This window comes from Podarcis cretensis (assembly GCF_951804945.1).
Source record: "Podarcis cretensis genome assembly, chromosome: 10".
Classification (NCBI taxonomy): Eukaryota; Metazoa; Chordata; class Lepidosauria; order Squamata; family Lacertidae; genus Podarcis; species Podarcis cretensis.
Genome location: NC_137179.1, coordinates 3,423,043 through 3,443,650, shown reverse-complemented (window position 1 = coordinate 3,443,650; position 20,608 = coordinate 3,423,043). Strand labels below are relative to the sequence as shown.

The 20,608-nt window shown below is 46.8% G+C and overlaps 1 protein-coding gene and 2 long non-coding RNA genes across 18 annotated transcripts in view; 2 read left to right on the top strand and 1 right to left on the bottom strand.

The window, feature by feature from the left end:
- The first annotated feature begins 1,266 nt into the window (after positions 1 to 1,266).
- LOC307225351 overlaps positions 1,267 to 20,608 on the top strand; it is an 81,733-nt gene continuing 62,391 nt past the window's right edge. The window contains exon 1 of the long non-coding RNA XR_013842919.1: positions 1,267 to 1,883. This is a non-coding gene — a long non-coding RNA (uncharacterized lncRNA). The remainder of the gene's footprint in view (positions 1,884 to 20,608) is intronic.
- The window catches only part of LOC307225002 (uncharacterized protein), a 50,091-nt gene continuing 33,704 nt past the window's right edge, over positions 4,222 to 20,608 (bottom strand). For 12 of the 16 annotated variants that reach the window (XM_079992553.1, XM_079992541.1, XM_079992548.1 and 9 more), the window contains 2 exons: positions 17,841 to 17,985; positions 4,222 to 6,571 (listed from right to left, as the gene is read on the bottom strand). In XM_079992553.1, the coding sequence (XP_079848679.1) occupies positions 4,469 to 6,445 (1,977 nt within the window). In that variant the 5' untranslated portion in view covers positions 6,446 to 6,571; positions 17,841 to 17,985 and the 3' untranslated portion in view covers positions 4,222 to 4,468. Of the gene's footprint in view, positions 6,572 to 7,894; positions 8,031 to 9,053; positions 9,144 to 17,840; positions 17,986 to 20,608 lie in introns of those variants that run through there. The other 4 variants (XM_079992551.1, XM_079992540.1, XM_079992545.1 and 1 more) reach the window with 4 other exon arrangements.
- LOC307225421 overlaps positions 9,275 to 20,608 on the top strand; it is a 35,306-nt gene continuing 23,972 nt past the window's right edge. The window contains exon 1 of the long non-coding RNA XR_013842994.1: positions 9,275 to 9,520. This is a non-coding gene — a long non-coding RNA (uncharacterized lncRNA). The remainder of the gene's footprint in view (positions 9,521 to 20,608) is intronic.

Here is a 20,608-nt window from a genome sequence, read left to right as displayed (position 1 = left end):
AAACTGTGTTACTTTTACTGTTGTTAGCCACTCTGAGCCCAGCTTCGGCAAGGGAGGCAGGTGGGATATAAATATTATTATTATTATTACTACTACTACAGTGGTACCTTGGGTTATAGACGCTTCAGGTTACAGACTCTGCTAGCCCAGAAATAGTACCTCAGGGTAAGAACTTTGCTTCAGGATGAGAACAGAAATTGCACGGCGGCAATGGTGGCATGGCAGCAGCAAGAGGCCCCATTAGCTAAACTGGTACCTCAGGTTAAGAACAGACCTCTGGAATGAATTAGGTTCTTAACCCGAGGTACTACTGTATTATGTCGGTAGTTTTATTGTTCTCTGGGTGATGGGTACTGGAGAGGTGTCCAGAGATGTATCTGATAGAGTGACCAACAGTTGAACTTGTGTAACCCTTTGATACCCCTCCCTATTTGTGACATACTAGTGAAGATGCTACTTGAAAAGTATTCTGGGTGAAGGGGAAAGTTTTAAAAGTCGATGTACATTGTCCATGGTTTTTCAAACAAAGAGAGATGCAAGGAGCTCCAAAAGGACCTCTCCAAATGGGGTGAATGGGCAGACCATACAGTTCATTGTCAATGAGATTAAAGTGATGCATGTTGGGACAAAAAAACCTACGCCCATTAATATAATGTATAGGCTCATGGGTATGAACTGGATTTCTCTGTGTGCTCTAGGAGACCAGGGGAGAGGGGAGCTGGTCACAGCAGGAGGGGGAGTCTCCCTGGATGCTTCAACTGATGGCCTCCTCTTCTGGGTCTCCTAGCCCCCCCCCCTCCCTCTGAGCCTGAACTGCTCTCTGTCTCAGCCTCTTCCTGCTCACCAAACCCTGTTTCCTCCTCAGCTTGCAACACCTCCCCTAACGTTCTGCTCCATTTTCTCCCTCTATCTGCTGAACGCCATGCCACCACCAGTCCCCAGGATCTGAGCCTTCTTCCTTTGTGGGTCTCCCAGCTGGTGCCTCCCCCCCCCCATGAACCCAGCCAGTCCATGACAGCAAAAGCAGCAGCAACAGTAAAATCAGTAGGATAGCAATATGCACTGTGCTCCTCTGGCAGGAAGACTCCCTAGCAGCATGATTGACTAATAACTTCTGGTATTATGGAAAAATATTATCCTCCCAAAACCCCAGAATAAGCAGTAGCTCTGGGGTTCCCATAAGTGGTTCATGACTGAAGAGGAGACTTTCCTGGTACCTGCAACCCATCGTTCCCCCTCTTGCAGTTAGGCTTCGGGGGGGGGGGGAGGAATCTCTCATTAAATTTTAAGTTTTCTTCAGAACGTGCAGGGGGCAGGGATGAAGTTCTGTTGAATAAGTAATGTTTGGAGATCAGGCGGTGGTGGGGGTGAGAGAGTTTGGTGTAAAAACCACTCTGACACACAAACACCCATCTTGAATGCTTGAGTACAGTAACTCCAGGGCCTTAGCCAAGCATCGATGGGGTAGGGGCCACATGTAGAGCAAGTCCCACGCTGAGGTCAAAAACACAGACAGAAGCAGCAGGACTTCTTCAGTAATAGTTTACTGAGCTTTCAAAGCATACAGTTCTCACTGGGTCCCCAGTGAGGCACAAAACTTAGCTCCTGAGAGCAAATCCAGTTTCAGCAGTAAAATCATACAGCACACAGGATATCTAAGTCAGGCACACAAACCGGCAGAAGGGAGCAAGGGAGGAAAGAGGCTGGAAGGACGCAGGGCAATGGAGGTGTGCCTTTCGCTTCTTGTAGTCTTGGAGGGAAGTCAGCAACTCAGCATCTGCAGGGACGTCACGAAGAAAAGCTTTCTGCCGCTGCTTGCAGGCACATCCCAGAAACACGCACTGTGATTCACAGTGTATTGCCATATCAGTTGTTCTTCAAATGTGGTCTAGACTTCCGGGTCGGCGCCATCGCCGAATGGCGGACTCCCTCCGAGCTCCGGAGGGAGTCGGCTGGGTAGGGGTCGGGTCCTGCCGTGCCAGCGACGCGGGGACCCTCAAAAACCATGGGCGGAGATGCCCATGGACTTGGTGACTCGGCGGGCACCATTTGCGCCCCCCCGACCCGCGAAGGAGCCTTTTTAAAGGCTGCGGAGCGGGTGACGGGGGGTGTGTGGTGCTGTGAGTCCAATGCTTCCCCTGCCCAGCGAAGCCGCATGCCATTCGGCGGAGAGCAACGACTTCTTCTTTGAAAATTTCGGATTTGGACTAAAAGGAACAACCCGTGAGTAAATTGATTGGACTTAAAAGGGAAATTTGATCTTTGAATTTGGAGCGAGCGGGGGGAGTGCAAAAAGGAAGTCCGCCCCCCCCTGCTGTAGATAGCTCAACGCAAGGATTTGACAACTAAGATCGAGAGATGAACTTGTTTACCTGAAAAAAATTTTTAACATCACGAAGGGAAATTACAATAATTGTGCTGGAGGAGAAGACTGATTTGTGGGAACTAAAATGCAACCCCCCCTCCCCGGGAACCGGGAACGATCCGCTATGAGAGACTGGTGAAGAGACACAGAAACTTTGACAGCTGTCAAAGTAGCTGTCAAAGCAGGAAAATAAAAGAGAACTTTGTTACGATGGCTTTGCTGGTTAGATTTGTTACAATTTGGACATAAATTATTGGAAATAAAGGCAACAAGTTATTTGACTTTTGGGTCTGATTTTGAAAGAAATTAAGTTACCATATTCCCTCTAGAGGGAGGCTGGGACATTGCAACAGTAGCAGCAAGTGGAAAAATACTATGAATTTGAGCAGGATTTGTTATCTCTTGGGAAAGCTGCAAAAACAAAGCATTATTTTGTCTACAGAGGTTTCTATACTAAAGGAGACAATGGATTTATCTATTGAAGAAAGGAAGGGACTTGACGCAAGTTATGTTCCTGAATAACAAAAGCCTCTGTGGAGAACAAGAAGTTTCTGAATTAGAAGGTTTCTGCAGCAGAACAGGAAAAAGCAACCTGAGGAATAAGTGCTGGACCAAATTTGAAGCCGGAGTATTTGGAACATCCAGACTTTAAAAGGACCAAGAAATAGAATTTAAGTTAGACTCTTAAACATAGAGGTCTGGATGGAAGAACAATGACTTTTTCTGAGAGTTTTTTCAAGATTGGACTTTCTGAAATTAAAAGCTATCAAAAGACGGCAAAGTGGAGTTGAGATATAGACGTGGATACACCAGGCTGGCAGTAGACAATGGATGAACTTTGGGGATTGGAACCGGGGAATGGGGGGGGGGGGGAGATTTGGAATCCAAAGGCTGTAAAATTATATATTATTTCTTTCTTTTCTTTTTTCATGTTTGTTGTTTGAAAATAGGGGAATTCGTGGAAGGGAAATGGGGTCGATCTTAGGGAATTATATAAAATATAAGGAGAAATGGTTCATTAAGATAAATAAGATAAATTAATTTGGAATAAATGGGTTATTTAAAATTACAAATAAGGTTTTAAAATTTGGGGTAAGAATCTGTGGAATCAATTTAAGGGAAATGGAATACAAGAGGGGGAGGGGGGGAAGTCCGGGAAAGATGCCACTGAAACCAAGTGTAAATCATATTTGTTTTTTCTTTCTTGCTTGCTATCTTTCCTTTTTATTCTGGAAAATTTTTAATAAATATTATTAAAAAAAAAAAATGTGGTCTAGAAACCGGTATTGGACCAGATATCAATATATCGCCCAGCCCTCATCCTCACTCACCACCAGCAAACCAGATTCATCCTCTCTATCAAAAGGTGCTTTACCTCTTAGATTATACTCACATTGTTTGACATTGCCTTCAAAATTTCGTTGCTGTTCAGTTTTACATATAAACACAAGAACTTCAAATACACATCGTGTGTTTAAGCCTGATTTCCTGCTGAGTTCATTGCTGTGAAGAAAGAGTGGACACTGAAAGGAAAACGTCCCACACTCCATACATCTAAATGGGTTCTTCCATGGGAAAGTCCCTGGATGTTCCTTAAACACTCCATTGTAAATAAAGCCCTTTTTGCAATCTTTTCATTTAAACTGCTTCTCAAACCCCAGAATAAGCTGGTTGACCCATGGGGTTCATGAGTGAAGATGGGCCCACCAGGAGGCTTCCCTGGTACCTGCAGCCCCACATTCCCCCTCTTGAACTTAGGCTTTGGGGGAAATCTCCCATTGAATTTCAGTATTTCAAGTTTTCTTCAGAACACATGGGGGCAGGGATGAGGTTCTGTTGTTGAAGAAGAGTTTGGAGATCATGTAGTGGTGGGAGTGGCAGAGTTTGGTGCAAAAACCATCTTGTGTGCTTGAGTACAGCAACTCCAGGGCATGAGCTAAATAGCAGCAGGGTAGGGGCCACGTGTAGAGCAAGTGCGACACTGAGGTCAAAAAGACACACACAGGCAGCAGGACTTCTTCAGTAATAGTTTACTGAGCTTTCAAAGGCTACAGTTATGACTGGGACCACAGTGAGGCACAAAACCTAGCTCCTGAGAACAAATCATTCATATGGTTTATTCCCTGTGTGAGTTAGTAGATGCACGCTGAGGTGTCCACTCTGACTGAATTTCCTTCCGCACTCCATGCAATTAAATGGTTTTTCCCCTGTGTGAGTCCGTTGATGTGTTCTAAGGGTTCCATTATCACGAAAGCTCTTTCCGCACTCCATACATTTACATGGTTTCTCCCCTGTGTGAGTCTGTTGATGTCTTCTAAGGTTTGCATTATCAGTAAAGCTCTTTCCACAGTCCATACATTCATATGGTTTCTCCCCTGTGTGAGTCCGTTGATGTTTTCTAAGGTCTCCATTATCACGAAAGCTCTTTCCACACTCCATACATTCATATGGTTTCTCCCCCGTGTGAGTCCGTTGATGTATTCTAAGGCTTCCTTTGAAACTGAAGCTCTTTCCGCACTCCATACATTCATATGGTTTCTCCCCTGTGTGAGTCCGTTGATGTATATTGAAGTTTCCACTCTTACTGAAGCTCTTTCCACAATGCACACATTTATATGGTTTCTCCCCTGTGTGAGTCCGTTGATGTCTTCTAAGGTCTCCATTCTGAATGAAGCTCTTTCCACACTCCATACATTTATATGGTTTCTCCCCTGTGTGAGTCTTTTGATGTCTTCTAAGTTTTCCATTATCACTAAATCTTTTTCCACACTCATTGCATTTAAATGGTTTTTCCCCTGTGTGAGTCAGTTGATGCATATTTAGGTGTCCACTCTGACTGAATTTCCTTCCGCACTCCATGCATTTAAATGGTTTTTCCCCTGTGTGAGTCCGTTGATGTGTTCTAAGGGTTCCATTATCACTAAAGCTCTTTCCACACTCCATACATTCATATGGTTTCTCCTCAGTGTGAGTCCGTTGATGTATTCTAAGGCTTCCATTGAAACTGAATCTCTTTCCGCACTCCATACATTCATATGGTTTCTCCCCTGTGTGAGTCCGTTGATGTTTTCTAAGGTCTCCACTATTACTGAAGCTCTTTCCACAATGCATACATTTATAAGGTTTCTCCCCTGTGTGAGTCCGTTGATGTTTTCTAAGGTCTCCATTCTGACTGAAGCTCTTTCCACATTCTAAACATTTAAATGGTTTCTCCCCTGTGTGAGTCTCTTGATGTCCTCTAAGTGTTCCATTATCACAAAAGGTCTTCCCACACTTCATACATTTAAATGGTTTCTCCCCTGTGTGAGTCTGTTGATGTCTTCTAAGTTTTCCATTATCACTAAATCTCTTTCCACACTCAATGCATTTAAATGGTTTTTCCCCTGTGTGAGTCCGTTGATGTCGTGTAAGGTTTGCATTGAAACTGAAGCTCTTTCCACACTCCATACATTCATACGGTTTCTCCCCTGTGTGAGTCCGTTGATGTGTTCTAAGGTTTCCATTATCATGAAAGCTCTTTCCGCACTCCATACATTCATATGGTTTCTCCCCTGTGTGAGTCCGTTGATGTCGTCTAAGGATTGCATTTAAACTGAAGCTCTTTCCGCACTCCATACATTCATATGGTTTCTCCCCTGTGTGAGTCGCTTGATGTCCTCTAAGGGTTCCATTATCACGAAAGGTCTTTCCACACTCCATACATTTACATGGTTTCTCCCCTGTGTGAGTCTGTTGATGTCTTCTAAGGTTTCCAATGAAACGGAAGCTCTTTCCACACTCCATACATTTAAAAGGTTTCTCCCCTGTGTGAGTCAGTTGATGCATATTTAGGCTTCCACTCTGACTGAATTGCCTTCCGCACTCCATGCATTTAAATGGTTTTTCCCCTGTGTGAGTCCGTTGATGTATATTGAGGTGTCCACTCTGACTGAAGTTCTTCCCACACTCCTTGCATTTGAATCCTTTCTTGCCCATGTTAGTCGGCTGATGTGTTCTATCAGTGAAAGTCTTTTCACACTCTATACCTTTAAATGGTTTCGCCACTTTGGGGGTTTGTTGATGTGAGCTATGTGTGTTCATTCAATGAAGCATGTTCCACATTTCACACATTTTAATGTCTATATCTATTGAAACCAAAGGTGCCCTTTCCCCGGAAGTCTGTCTCTCTTCTCCATAACCCTCCTCAGCGTGGGAGGAAAGGAAATACTGTTTGGGTTTCAAGGAAGAGAACAAAGGAAAAGAGAGCATATCAGATGCAATTAGCACCACCTCATATTTCAACATGTCCTATATTTCCCCTGAATCCTACCCAGGTTCCAAATTTTTAGGAAATGAAGATGCAATGATGTCAAATGATAGTAATGCACCAGCAACCTTTCATTATCCTCAATCATCATTAATAAAGCAGCATGATCTTGGAAAACAGCCTTTTCACATCAATTGTTTTCTCACAGGAAATGCAGCTACTCTCTCTCCATGAAAAGGCCCTCTCTGTCTCTGGTTCATCGTTCCTTTGGACATTTCCCATCCTTGGCATCATAATCCTCCATCCACCCCTTTTTCCACCTCTAGATCTTCATGAATCACCTGCACAGTCCCAATGGCCTCAGAAAGTCCATGTGGACCATTATATGAGACCCAGGTCTACATCTTTTCCAGGGACTGTGGTCTGGGTCAGTCAGAGAACTAGTGACAAGGCTTGGTGCTTGGGGTCAGCTGAATGGGTGCTCAGGGAAGCTCCTGTTCTGGGAGATGGACCTCTGTCTACATAACTCACATTGCATGGAGAGAGCAGGAGAAGCAGAAGGAAAGCAGCTGGCAAATGGGAATCCCAGACGGAAACACCCACCCCCATTGCTCCTTATAATAATGATGTGCTGCCTGATCTCGAGCCCCTCTTCTGACACAGGACTACCCTAATCTGGCACTGACAAAGCTGGATATTCAAGGCAAAAGGGATAACTCTACTTAGTGGAAACTTCATCCTTGAATATGTAGTACTGATTCATTAATAACCTGAAGTTGTGTTATTTCTTGAGATATGAATTTATTCCTGATCTGAGCGTTTTTCCTATTCTGCTAACTATATGTGAGTCTAGGAGATTGTTATGAAGGAGCAAGATCTGAGACCTAGAGCCCTAAACAGCGTCTCCACCCCCATCCTTCGCTCTGAACACTGAGGTCCTCCTCTGAGGGTCTTCTGCTGGTTCCCTCCCTTCAGAGGTCAAGGAAATGAACAACTACCTGACATTTAGAAGATAGTAGAAGGGAGACCTGTATTAGGAGGTTTTTAATGTTTTACTGTCTTTTATGTGTACTGGAAACACAACCAGATGGGCAGGGTATGAATACTACAATCATTTGTACTGTCTTGTGATTTTTTTGTAGTTATTTTGGAATTCGTAGTGTAATATCAGGTCACGAAATGTTTTGGGTGGAGAAAATAACAGGGTTGCCGTAAACAATAATCCCACCCACAAACTCTCATTCATATACAGTCTGTAAATTTGGGAAGGTCACACAGCTCACCTGTACTAATACTGGTAGTCTTTGGCCTGCATAGGCGCACCCTGTCTGTACAGCCTCCAGCCACAAGCACTGTCTATCATGAAAATGGGTCCTTTGACTGGGAAGAATCTCAGCTTGTCAGTCACTCTGACGTTGCCTATAAAAAGTAAGAGGAACAGAAATGCCTTTGAGGTGCACCTTCTATATCAATCCTGAGATCAATTAAATAGGTTCTGACCCCTGTTTCTGATGACAGGTGTACATTATTCTCATCCTCAATGAACCAGGCAGTGGAAAAGACACTTAAGGATGGAAGCCTGAGAGAGAGGGAAAGGTTTCTGGCTGATTCCTGGATGGGACTGAGGAAACAAAGAGTCACTTCTGAGAAGGCCCCCCCCCTCCCCTCTTCCTCTCGGGATTTCCTCTCCTCTCCAGGGTGAACAGTGGTTGGACTGGGCAGAATCGCTGTGTCTGGACAGGGCAGGGGCTTACGGGGTGGGAAGAGGATGGAGCTTGCAGGAAGGAAAGGGTGATGGGGACAGGACTCCCCACTTTCCAGGGATCCCTCTCTGGTTTCCTTGAAGGGGGGGTCGATTCTTGGGTGGGAGGGAGAAGCCGAGCCGGCCCCTTCGGAGATTCTCCGTGGGCGCACGATGGAGACGTCTCCCCAAAGACTGGTCTTCCTTCCCTGCCCCCCGCCAGTGCTTCGCTTCCTTGCCCCAGGGATGCTCCCCTCCCTCCTCCCCCCGGCTCCCCCCTCCCTCTCTCCCGGAGTCTCCCCTGCACCCAGATGCCCCCTTGGCGCGGCTCACCCCTCGCCATGCGCGACCCATCTCTCCATCCGGAGGGCCCCCAAGACGAGATGGGGAGGGACGGGGGGGGGTCTCTATCTAGGCGTCTCTCGCGCCCGTTAACCCTTTCATGGTCTGCCTCTCTCCGCGCGGAGGGCACAGGGTCCCAGGGATACCTGCGCGGGGGAAACGGGGCCGGGGAGTCCTCGTGGGACCCCGTGGGTGGGCGCCCCATGTCTACCCCTGCCGAGGAAAGCCCCCTTCGCAGCACGCGTGCAGGGATCCAGGCCCTGCCGGGGGGGCCCACGGAAGGCGCTTTGGGGAGCTGGCGCGGAGTCCCTCTCTGGGTCCTTCTCTCCCCTCTCTCCCCCCCGCCGCGACCCCTTTACCTCTTTGTCCTCGATCCCGATTCTCATTTCCTTTCCTGCAACATCAATGTTTTGTTGGGGGGGGGTCCCCTCCCCCTCCCGCCCCTCCCGCCCCTAGAGCTATGGCGCTGAGCGGCAATCCGGCGTAGAAGCTCCACTTCCGCGAGAAACTGGCAGTTTGGGAGGAGACTCACCCCCCCCCTTATGCCCGGAACAGAAGCCGGATTGGAGGAGGAGGAGGAGGAGGAGGAGGATCCTGATACTTCCAAGGGAGAAGCCCAGGACAGCCTTGCAGCTAGAGGGATGTCTGAATACTATTATGGTTCTTATTGGAAGAGGGTAGTTAAAAATGTGTGGGAAACTGGTTTTGTTGACAGGGGTGGGTGACGGGTCCATGTTTCTGAATGCCAAAGACTCCTACTTTGTGACAAATCTGTGATGCATCAAAGAAAATGTATTGGGAAATGTATTGTGGGAAATGGGGAGAGGTCTTTAAAAATTCATGCAACCATATGATCAGGGTTCCTACTCTTGGTGTGTTTGAACCTCGTTGCAACAAATAAAGATGAGGTCAAGTGACTGCTGTTTTCATCTTTAACTTGGCTGGAGACCCCTTCTTTTGCTGACCGGAGGGACCCCCGGGGAGTGGCACCCTGAGGAGCTGGGCAGCGGAGTAAATCAGCACCCCGGGATATTTTCCTTCTCAACTCTTTCCCACCTGGGCCTCACCCCCCTACCTAAAAGCCAGACACAGCACAATGTGACAGGAGTGTGACTCCTGCCCTCAGGAAGCAAAATAGCTCCCCTCCCCAGAGCAAAGCAACCCCGGGATGCTGAGGTCCCCTAGTCCTTGAAATGAAAAGGGGAGGGTCTCGGGAAACCTTCCGGGAGCAGGCGGGGAGGGGGCTGCCCGGCTCCAGAAGCTCCTTCTCGCTGGTTCCTCCCCATCGCCCTCCTGCTGCCTGCCTCCCCTCCGCTTCTAATGGTCCTTTGCAAGCTCTAGTCCCTCCGGCCCCCCTCAAATTCCTTCTAAGAGCCCCACATTGCACGGGGCAGGCTCACCTGCAGCGAAACAAAACGCAGCTGCCCTGGCAGATTGGAGCCAGGCTGGGGGGGCACCGTGGGGACCCCAGAAACGTGTCCCTAGAAGAAATGCGCCTCCCCCCTTCTCTGGGGCTCATTTCTGCCGGTGGGCTTCCCAGAAGAGGCCCCTGCTGGGCCCCTGAGAAGACAGGGCCTGATCCTACAGAACTTGCCTGATGTTCAGATGCAAGTGAATCCTCCTTTGTCCTTCAGGGAGAACAGGGTTTCCCAAATTTGGGTCACCAGCTGTTTTTGGACTACAGATCCCACCATCCCAAGCTAGCAAGACTAGGGATGATGGGAATTGTTGGCAGGCCCTCCAGGTGGCTCTGGCAAGTGAGCCCCACATGTGACCAGTGTGGGGAGAATTCCTTCCCGGATTCCAGAAGTGGGCATCACCTTTGAGTATTGGGGTCAGTGCCCCTATTCCTCCAGCAGGAGCGATTGTGGGGCTTCCTCGCCCGCTTCCATTCAGCTCCGCCATTCCCAAAGGGCAATTCTTCTTCAGCCATGGTGGGAGCAGACGGGCTGGAAGCTGGAGTGGCTTCCCTTTGAGTAGGCTTTGCTTTTCTTTCTGCCGGACCGACCCCAAGCAACCAACGCCGAAGGGCTTTCACCATAGGGCCATGATTCATTTGGAAGGGCCGTCAAAGATGGATACATGCGGTGAACCCAGCCGTAACACTCCCTTGGAGAGGAAAACATCAGAGCAAAAAAGGCCAAACACACAAAGAACGCCAGCCCAATCTAGATAATTCAATGATAGGACACTCCATTACGCCTTTGGCAGATCCAGAATTTCACCACTCTTTACCCCAGTTGGAATCTGATCAGCCAATGCCAAGTGACGGCCATCCCAAGGGAAATGTGACACACAGAAAGCCAGAGGTAGATTTGTCTTTGACCCCCCCCCCCCGATGGTCCCAGCAATTCAGATAACACCGTCGATGCCGGGAAATTGGGAAAATGCTGCAACTCAACCCCAAGAACAACAACACCGTGCATATCCTAAGAACGGTTGCATCACTACCGAACCAGTGGGAGAGCTGATAACAATTTCCCCACCACCACTCCATATCTTTTCTGCAGGGTTCCCTCCGCAGCACAGAAGGATGGGGGGAGAGAGTTAGGAGTGAGCAGGGAGGGGGCAAAGTTTGCTGGTGGCAGTAACTTGTCCAGAGTTGTTCAAACAAAGAGAGATTGCAAGGAGCCCCTAAAAGAGCTCTCCAAACGGGGTGATTGGGCTGAAAATACAGTTCATTGTCAAAGAGATTCAAGTGAGGCATGTTGGGGGGCAGGGAAACACCCTCTTAATATCATGTGTAGGATCATGGGGTCTGAACTGGGTTTCTCTGTGTGCTCTAGGAGACCAGGGGAGAGGGGAGCTGGTCGCAGCAAGAGGGGGAGTCTCCCTGGATGCTTCAGCTGATGGCCTCCTCTCAGTCTCCTGCCCCCCTCCTCTCCTCCCTCTGAGCGTGAACTGCTATCTGCCCCAGCCTCTTCCTGCTCACCAAACCCGGTTTCCTCCTCAGCTTGCAACACCTCCCCTCCTGTTCTGCTCCCTTTTCTCCCTCTTTCTGCTCATTGCCATCCCATCACCAGTCCACAGGATCTGAGCCTTCTTCCCTTGTGGGTCCCCCGGCTGGTGCCTCCCCCCCCCAACCCAGCCAGTCCATGACAGTAAAAGCAGAAATAACAGTAAAATCAGTATTATGGTAATATGCACTGTGGTCCTCTGGTAGGAAAACTTCCTAGCAGCATGACTGAATAAAAACCTCTGGGACTATGAAAAAGAACTATCTTCTCCAAACCCCAGGACAAGCAGGAGCTCTGGGGTTGCTCCATGGGGTTCATGAGTGAACATGGTACCCACCAGGAGACTTCCCTCGTACCTACAGCCCCTTCTTCCCCGTCTTGCAATAAGGCTTGGGGGGGGGGAATCCTTGTTAAATTACAGTATTTTAAGTTTTCTTCAGAACACGCAGGGGCAGGGATGAAGTTCTGTTGAAGAAGAAGTGTTTGGAGATATTGCAGTGGTGGGGATGAGAGAGTTTGGTGCAAAAACCGTCTTGAATGCTTGAGTACAGCAACTCCAGGGCATGAGCCAAGTAGCAGCAGGGTACTTGTTGGTTTGCAAGCCCCCTCCACAGAGGCTGGCCCCTCTCACTGTCCTTGGAGCTTGCATACCGGTAACCTCCTCTGGCTGATATTCAGACAGACCAGGGAGATTTTGATAGGCGACATTTTCCCAAGCGTGGGTAAAATGCACCCCCCCTCCTCCTGCTTCTTCCCTAGCAGGGAAAAGGAGACAGTCAGAAATGTCTTTTACATTCTTTTATTTCTGACGACAGCACTAGAGAAAAACAAGTCCTTTCAGTTCAGTTCTTCCAGCAAGTCTGACAAACTTCCTGTACATGCGCACACGGAAGGTTTCAAATTACATTCTTCACAGAGACTTTTCCAGCCTGTGAACTTCCTGGGAAATTCTTCTTTCCCACAGATAGGCGCATCATGTGATGTCTGCTGTCTGCAGCTGCGATGTTTCCATATACTGACAAGGGCCACGTGTACAGCAAGTCCCACACTGAGGTCAAAAACACACACAGAGGCAGCAGGACTTCTTCAGTTATACTTTACTGAGCCTTCAAAGCATACAGTTGTCACTGGGTCCCCAGTGAGGCACAAAACTTAGCTCCTGAGAGCAAATCCAGTTTCAGCAGTAAAAAAATACAGCACACAGGATATCTGCATCAGGCAGACACACCGGCAGAAGGGAGCAAGGGAGGAAAAAGGTTGGAAGGACACAGGGCAATGGATGTGTGTCTTTCGCTTCCTGTTGTCTCAGAGGGAATTCAGCAACTCTGCATCTGCAGGGGCTTTATGAAGCAAAGCTTTCTGCCGGCTGCTTCCAGGCACATCCCAAAACACACACTGTGATTCGCAGTGTATTGACATATCAATGGTTTTTCAAAGGTTATCGGGATATGGTCTAGAAACCAGCATTGGATAAGATATCAATATATCGCCCAGCCCTAATCCTCACCCACCAGCAGCAATCCATATTCACCCTCTCCCCTTCTCTATCAAAAGGTAAGGTAAAGGTAAAGTGACCCCTGACCATTAGGTCCAGTCATGACCAACTCTGGGGTTGCGGCTCTCATCTCACTTTGCTGGCCGAGGGAGCCGGCGTACAGCTTCTGGGTCATGTGGCCAGCATGACTAAGCCGCTTCTGGCGAACCAGAAGAGCACACGGAAACACCGTTTACCTTCCCGCCTAAGCGGTACCTATTTATCTACTTGCACTTTGACATGCTTTTGAACTGCTAGGTTGGCAGGAACAAGGACCGAGTAATGGGAGATCACCCTGTCGCAGGGATTTAAACCACAGACCTATGGTTTAACCCACAGCACCACCCGCGTCCCTGTCAAAATGTACTTTATATCTAAAATTATTCTCACTATTGTGAGACATTACCTTCATTTAAAGAAATACAGCACACAGGTACACACACCAGCAGAAGGGAGCAAGGGAGGCAAGAGGCTGGAATGACACAGGGCAATGTGTTTTGTCAGGGAATGGTCTGAAGCTGAATATTGGGGAATGCATTCTCAAGGAGATTAGCTTTCCTCAGAAGAGGAGGGAGAGAAACGGCGGCCCTCGTTTCCCGTGGTCTCAGAAGCAGGGAGAGACACAGACACAGTGACGATTAGACAGGAGTTACCCAGTTTGAGATAATGACAACACTCAGCTGGGCCCTGAAGCTGGAAGCCGGATCTCCTCTGAGTTCATTGCTGTGAAGAAGAAGGGACTCTGAGAGGAACATGTCCCACACTCCATACATCTAAATGGGTTCTCCTATCTGAGACTCCCTTGATGTTTCTTAAACACTCCATTATAACTATATGGTTTGTCTCTTGGGTGAGTTTGTTGGTGTAAATTAAGGGTTCCACTCTGATTGAAGCTCCTTCCACACGCCATAGATTTAAATGATTTCTCACCTGTGTGTTTGCTGATGTTTTCTAAGATTTCCACTTTCACTGAAGCTCTTCCCACACTCCAGGCATTCAAATGGTTTCTGCCCTGTGTGAGTCCATTGATGTTTTCTAAAGTTTCCATTATGATGAAAGCTCTTTCTGCACTCCATACATTTAAATGGTTTCTCCCCTGTGTGAGTCCGTTGATGTATATTGAGGTGTCCACTCTGACTGAAGATCTTTCCACACTCCATACATTCATATGGTTTTTCACCCGTGTGAATCCGGTGGTGTAATTTAAGGTTTCCATTCTGACTGAAGCTCTTTCCGCACTCCGTACATTTAAATGGTTTTTCCCCTGTGTGAGTCTGTAGATGAATACTGAGGTGTCCACTCTGACTGAAGCTCTTTCTGCACTCCATACATTTAAATGGTTTCTCCTCTGTGTGAGTCTGTTGATGTGTTCTAAGGGATGCATTGAAATTAAAGCTCTTTCCACACTCCATGCATTTAAAAGGTTTTTAACCCGTGTGAGTCTGTTGATGTTTTCTAAGGTCTCCATTCTTACTGAAGCTCTTTCCGCACTCCATACGTTTAAATGGTTTCTCCACTGTGTGAGTTTGTAGATGAATATTGAGGTGTCCACTCTGACTGAAGCTCTTTCCGCACTCCATGCATTTAAAAGGTTTTTCACCCGTGTGAGTCCGTTGATGTCTTCTAAGGTCACCATTCTGACTGAAGCTCTTTCCGCACTCCATACATTTAAATGGTTTCTCCACTGTGTGAGTTTGTAGATGAATATTGAGGTGTCCACTCTGACTGAAGCTCTTTCCGCACTCCATACATTTAAATGGTTTCTCCCCTGTGTGAGTCCGTTGATGACATCTAAGGGACACATTGTGACTGAAGCTCTTTCCGCACTCCATACATTTAAAAGGTTTTTCACCTGTGTGAGTCCGTTGATGCATTCTAAGTTTTCCATTTTCACTAAAGCTCTTTCCGCATTCCATACATTTATATGGTTTCTCCCCTGTGTGAGTTTGTAGATGAATATTGAGGTGTCTACTCTGACTGAAGCTCTTTCCGCACTCCATACATTTAAATGGTTTCTCCCCTGTGTGAGTCCGTTGATGACATCTAAGGGACACATTGTGACTGAAGCTCTTTCCGCACTCCATACATTTAAAAGGTTTTTCACCTGTGTGAGTCCGTTGATGCATTCTAAGTTTTCCATTTTCACTAAAGCTCTTTCCGCACTCCATACATTTATATGGTTTCTCCCCTGTGTGAGTTTGTAGATGAATATTGAGGTGTCCACTCTGACTGAAGCTCTTTCCGCACTCCATACATTTAAATGGTTTCTCCCCTGTGTGAGTCCGTTGATGTGTTCTAAGGCTTCCATTGAAACTGAAGCACTTTCCGCACTCCATACATTTAAATGCTTTTCCCCCTGTGTGAGTCTGTTGATGTGTTCTAAGCCTTCCATTATCAGTAAAGCTTTTTCCACACTCTATACATTTAAATGGTTTCTCCCCTGTGTGAGTCTGTTGATGTATTCTAAGTTTTCCATTTTCACTAAAGCTCTTTCCGCACTCCATGCATTTATAAGGTTTTTCACCTGTGTGAGTCCGTTGATGTATTCTAAGTTTTCCATTTTCACTAAAGGTCTTTCCGCACTCCATGCATTTATAAGGTTTTTCACCTGTGTGAGTCCGTTGATGTCTTCTAAGCCTTCCATTGAAACTGAAGCACTTTCTGCACTCCATACATTTAAATGCTTTTTCCCCTGTGTGAGTCCGTTGATGTGTTCTAAGCCTTCCATTATCAGTAAAGCTCTTTCCGCACTCCATACATTTATATGGTTTCTCCCCTGTGTGAGTTTGTAGATGAATATTGAGGTGTCCACTCTGACTGAAGCTCTTTCCGCACTCCATACATTTAAATGGTTTCTCCCCTGTGTGAGTCCGTTGATGTCTTCTAAGGCTTCCATTGAAACTGAAGCACTTTCCGCACTCCATACATTTAAATGCTTTTTCCCCTGTGTGAGTCCGTTGATGTGTTCTAAGCCTTCCATTATCAGTAAAGCTCTTTCCGCACTCCATACATTTAAATGGTTTCTCCCCTGTGTGAGTCTGTTGATGTGTTCTAAGTTTTCCATTTTCACTAAAGCTCTTTCCGCACTCCATGCATTTATAAGGTTTTTCACCTGTGTGAGTCCGTTGATGTGTTCTAAGGCTTCCATTGAAATTGAAGCACTTTCCGCACTCCATACATTTAAATGCTTTTTCCCCTGTGTGAGTCCGTTGATGTGTTCTAAGCCTTCCATTATCAGTAAAGCTCATTCCGCACTCCATACATTTAAATGGTTTCTCCCCTGTGTGAGTCCGTTGATGTGTTCTAAGCCTTCCATTATCAGTAAAGCTCTTTCCGCACTCCATGCATTTATAAGGTTTTTCACCTGTGTGAGTCCGTTGATGTATTCTAAGTTTTCCATTTTCACTAAAGCTCTTTCCGCACTCCATGCATTTATAAGGTTTTTCACTTGTGTGAGTCCGTTGATGTGTTCTAAGGCTTCCATTGAAACTGAAGCTCCTTCCGCACTCCATACATTTAAAAGGTTTTTCCTGTTGGAGGTCGTTGATGTGAGCTATGTATGCTCATTCAGTGAAGCATATTCCACATTTGACACATTTTAATTTCTCTTCCTAATTAAACAGAAGGTGCCCGGTCACCTGAAGTTTTGACTGTCTTCTCCTTCACCTTCCTCAGAGTTGGAAGAAAGGAAATCCTGTTTGGGTTTCAAGGAAGAGAGCAAAGGAAAAGAGAGCACATCAGATGCCATTAGCACCACCTCATATTTCAACAGATCCTACATTTCCCCGCATCCTACCCATGTTCCAAATTTTTAGGAAATGGAAATGCAATGTCATCAAATGATAGTAATGCATCAGCAACCTTTCATAATCCTCAATCAGCAGCATGATAAAGCAACATGATATTGGAATACAGACTTTTCAAACCAATTTTTTCCTCACAAGGAAAGGCAGCTGCTCTCTGTCCATGAAAAGGCCCTCTCTTTCTCTGGTCCATCGTTTCTTTGGACATTTCCCATCCTCTGCATCATAATCCTCCATCCACCTCTGTCTCTTAATGAATCACCTGCACAGTCCCATTGGCCTCAGGAGGTCAAGAGAGACCTAGGTCTGTGCCTTTTCCAGGGACTGTGGTCTGGGTTAGTCAGAGAACTAGTGACAAGTCTTGGTGCTTGGGGTCAGCTGAATGGGTGCTCAGGGAAGCTCCTGTTGTTGGAGATGGACCTCCGTCTAGAAGCCTTGCATTGCATGGAAAGAGAAGGAGAAGCGAAAGGAAAGCAGCTGGCGCATGGGAATCCCAGACGGAAAAACCCACCCCAATTGTTCCTTATAATAATGAGGTGCAGCCTGATCTTGTGCCTTTCTCCTGAATCAGGACTATCCTAAAATGACACTTACAAATCTGAATACTATAGGCAAATAGATAACTGTACTTAATGGAAACTTCATCCTTGAATATGTAGTATTGATTCATTAACAGCCTGAAGTTATGTTGTTTCTTGAGAAATAAATTTATTCCTGATCTGTCTTAAATATCATAATTATAGGATGGCTTGGGGTGTTAGGGGAGCGGTAGTACCTTTGGTGGGTGACATGTAGTCCACCTTGTGGGGTAATTTTTCCACCATTGGTCCCTACCCTGCACTCAGCTCTCACCTGTGGCTTCCAGAAGCTGCCAGAATGCAACAGAGGCAGCGATCCAAGCAACAGCTTCAACGGGCTGGCTAAACCAGGTGAGGATACCTGATGGGTCTCAAACGCTTGGTGGGTTGGGGAATTCTGGTGCAGGTGAAGGCAGACCCTGGCGGATGGAGAGGAGGAGAACAACAGTGAATCCCACAGTCAAGAAGGCAGATTCCGCCCATGCTGCAGAGGAAAGTGAAGGGCAGATGTGATTGTTAACCGGGGAAGGAAGCCCATTGAGAAGGAAAGCACTGATCCTAAACCTTCACTGCCTTGTGAGTTATCTTCAGGAGAAGAGAAGGCTATGGGGGGAAACCTACACAAATCTAGAATGGACTCTGTAAGATGGTTGGATGGTGTCCTGCACACCTCCTTCCAGCAACTCCGATGGCCCCTTGAAAGCTAATGAAAGTCTTGGGCCTGGAGCTTTTGGAGGTGAAGGACCAGGAAAGCTTCTGCCACCATTATATTTCCAATTGGGATTCAGACCTCATCATGGGACGGAAACTGCCCTGGTTGCGCTGCTTGATGATCTCCGATGGGCTAGAGACCAAGGGGGAAAAAGCTCTTTTCTGGTTCTGCTGGATCTCTCAGCGGCTTTGGAGACCTTTGGCCATGGTGTCCTACTGGACCCTCTAGGGGAGCTGGGGGCACAGCTGTGCAGTGGTTCCCCTCCTTCCTCCTGGGCCATGTCCAGAAAGTGGTGTTGGGGGAAACTTCCAGGTTGGTGCCTCCAGTAATGGCGGAATTCCTCTGATCGGGAGGAATTTGCCCCGTGGGAATCTGGGTCTGGCCGCCACGGCGAAGGCGGAGACCCGCAAAAAATCACAGGCGGGAGAAGCCTGTGAGCGTGGGATTCGGCGGGCACCCTTTGCGCCTCCCCTATGTCGCATATTCCACGCGGCGCTTTCAGCGAAACACTAAGAGTTCCAGGTTTTTCCAGTGCAGTCTTTTTTAATGTGAGCTATATACAGGCATTTACAAAAGAAACAGTCCATACAGAGTACTTACAAACGAATACTCTCCACCACAGCACCACCACACCCACTGTTAAACAGGCTTTCCTTTTAAAACAGGTGATAGCCAATCACACTAATCACACTCCTGCTGAGTCACTCTGACCCAGCAGAGTATTGCATCATCCTGTTGAAGCCTGCAGACTTATCCAGTATCCTGCAAATCCCAACACTCCTCCTTAAGTCAAAGGCTTGAGACCTAATAATTCTCTTAAGTCTCGAAATTTAGGAGCATCCAAACATTTTGTATACAAATCTGCCACATTACATTTCGTGTTACAGTGCTGTACCTTTAACACATTTCTTTCCAAAGCATTTTTCACATTTCCGTATCTTATAGCAATATGTTTAGTCTTGCTTTTAAAGTTCTGTTGGTTGGCAAGCTGTTGTGCAGCCATGTTGTCACTTAGCACAGTGATTGGCATTTCAGAAGGTATTCCAAGCTCTTTTGTTAGGCAAGCAAACCATTCTATTTGTGATACACATTCGCTTATGGCTGAGTACTCTGCTTCACAAGTAGTTGTGGCAACAAATGTTTGTTTCTGGGATTTCCACTGAACCAGGGCATTTCCAATATATATGGCATATCCAGTGGTAAACTTTCCATTTTCTCTGTCCCCCCAGCTGGCATCAGCGTATGAATACACTTGCTGATCATATCCTGTATCCAGCACCAGTTTGTAATCTTTTGTGCCTTTCAGATACCTTAGGATTCTTTTAAGTGCTACCCAATCTCTCTGAGCCGGGTGTGCACTTCTTTGGTTTAACATGTGCACTGCCAATGTTATGTCGGGTCTTGTCCAACAACTTAAATATAACAGAGAACCCAACAGAGAATGAAATGCTGTTGCATTCTCACATTTTTGTCCTTCTGGTTCATTTTTGTACTGGGTAGTTATGGGAGTGTCAACCTCATTTGCCCTCTCCATTCCATATGTCTTCAGCAACTTTTCGATTTTTTCCTTCTGACTCAGAGAGTAGACACCCTCTTCATTTCTCTGAACCTCTACTCCTAAGTAATTCTGAATCTCTCCCAAATACTTCAGTTAGTATTTGTTACCTAGGCTGTTTATAAACCAAGACACTTGCTTTTGTGCAGTTGTTATTAGACAGATATCAACATACAAAAGTAAATAACAAACACTTCCTTGCACCATTGCTGAATATAAACAGGAATCAGCCAGGCTTTGTTTGAATCCCATCTTTTTCAAAGTTGTGTCTATGCATTCATGCCATAGACGTGCACTTTGGTGTAAACCGTATAGTGCCCTTTGCAGTTTTAACACCATGCTGTCTTTTTCCAGCTCATAACCTGGTATTTGCTGTAAATACACCTCGGCGTCAATAGGAGCATTTAAATATGCTGAGGCAACATCAAAATGATTAACTCTTAACCCTCTCAGACTTGCCATTGCTAAAACTGATTTTACTGACTCTCCTGCGTGTGAGTGTCTGAGGGCCCTGCTCCTTCCTGCCACTCACCATCTGGCCTGGGGCGGGGCCTGAAGCCTCACAGGGACTGCTGCGCTCTGCTGCCCAGGAGGACTCTCCTGTGTGAGTGTCTGAGGGCCCTGCTCTTTCCTGCCACTCACCATCTGGCCTGGGCGGGGCCTGACGGGCCTCACTAGGACAGTTGCTGTTACTGCTGGAGGGGTGCAGAGTGCTTTTAAAATGTTTTTAAAATTTTATTTTGAATTTTTTGTATGGGGGGTGGGGGTGGGATGG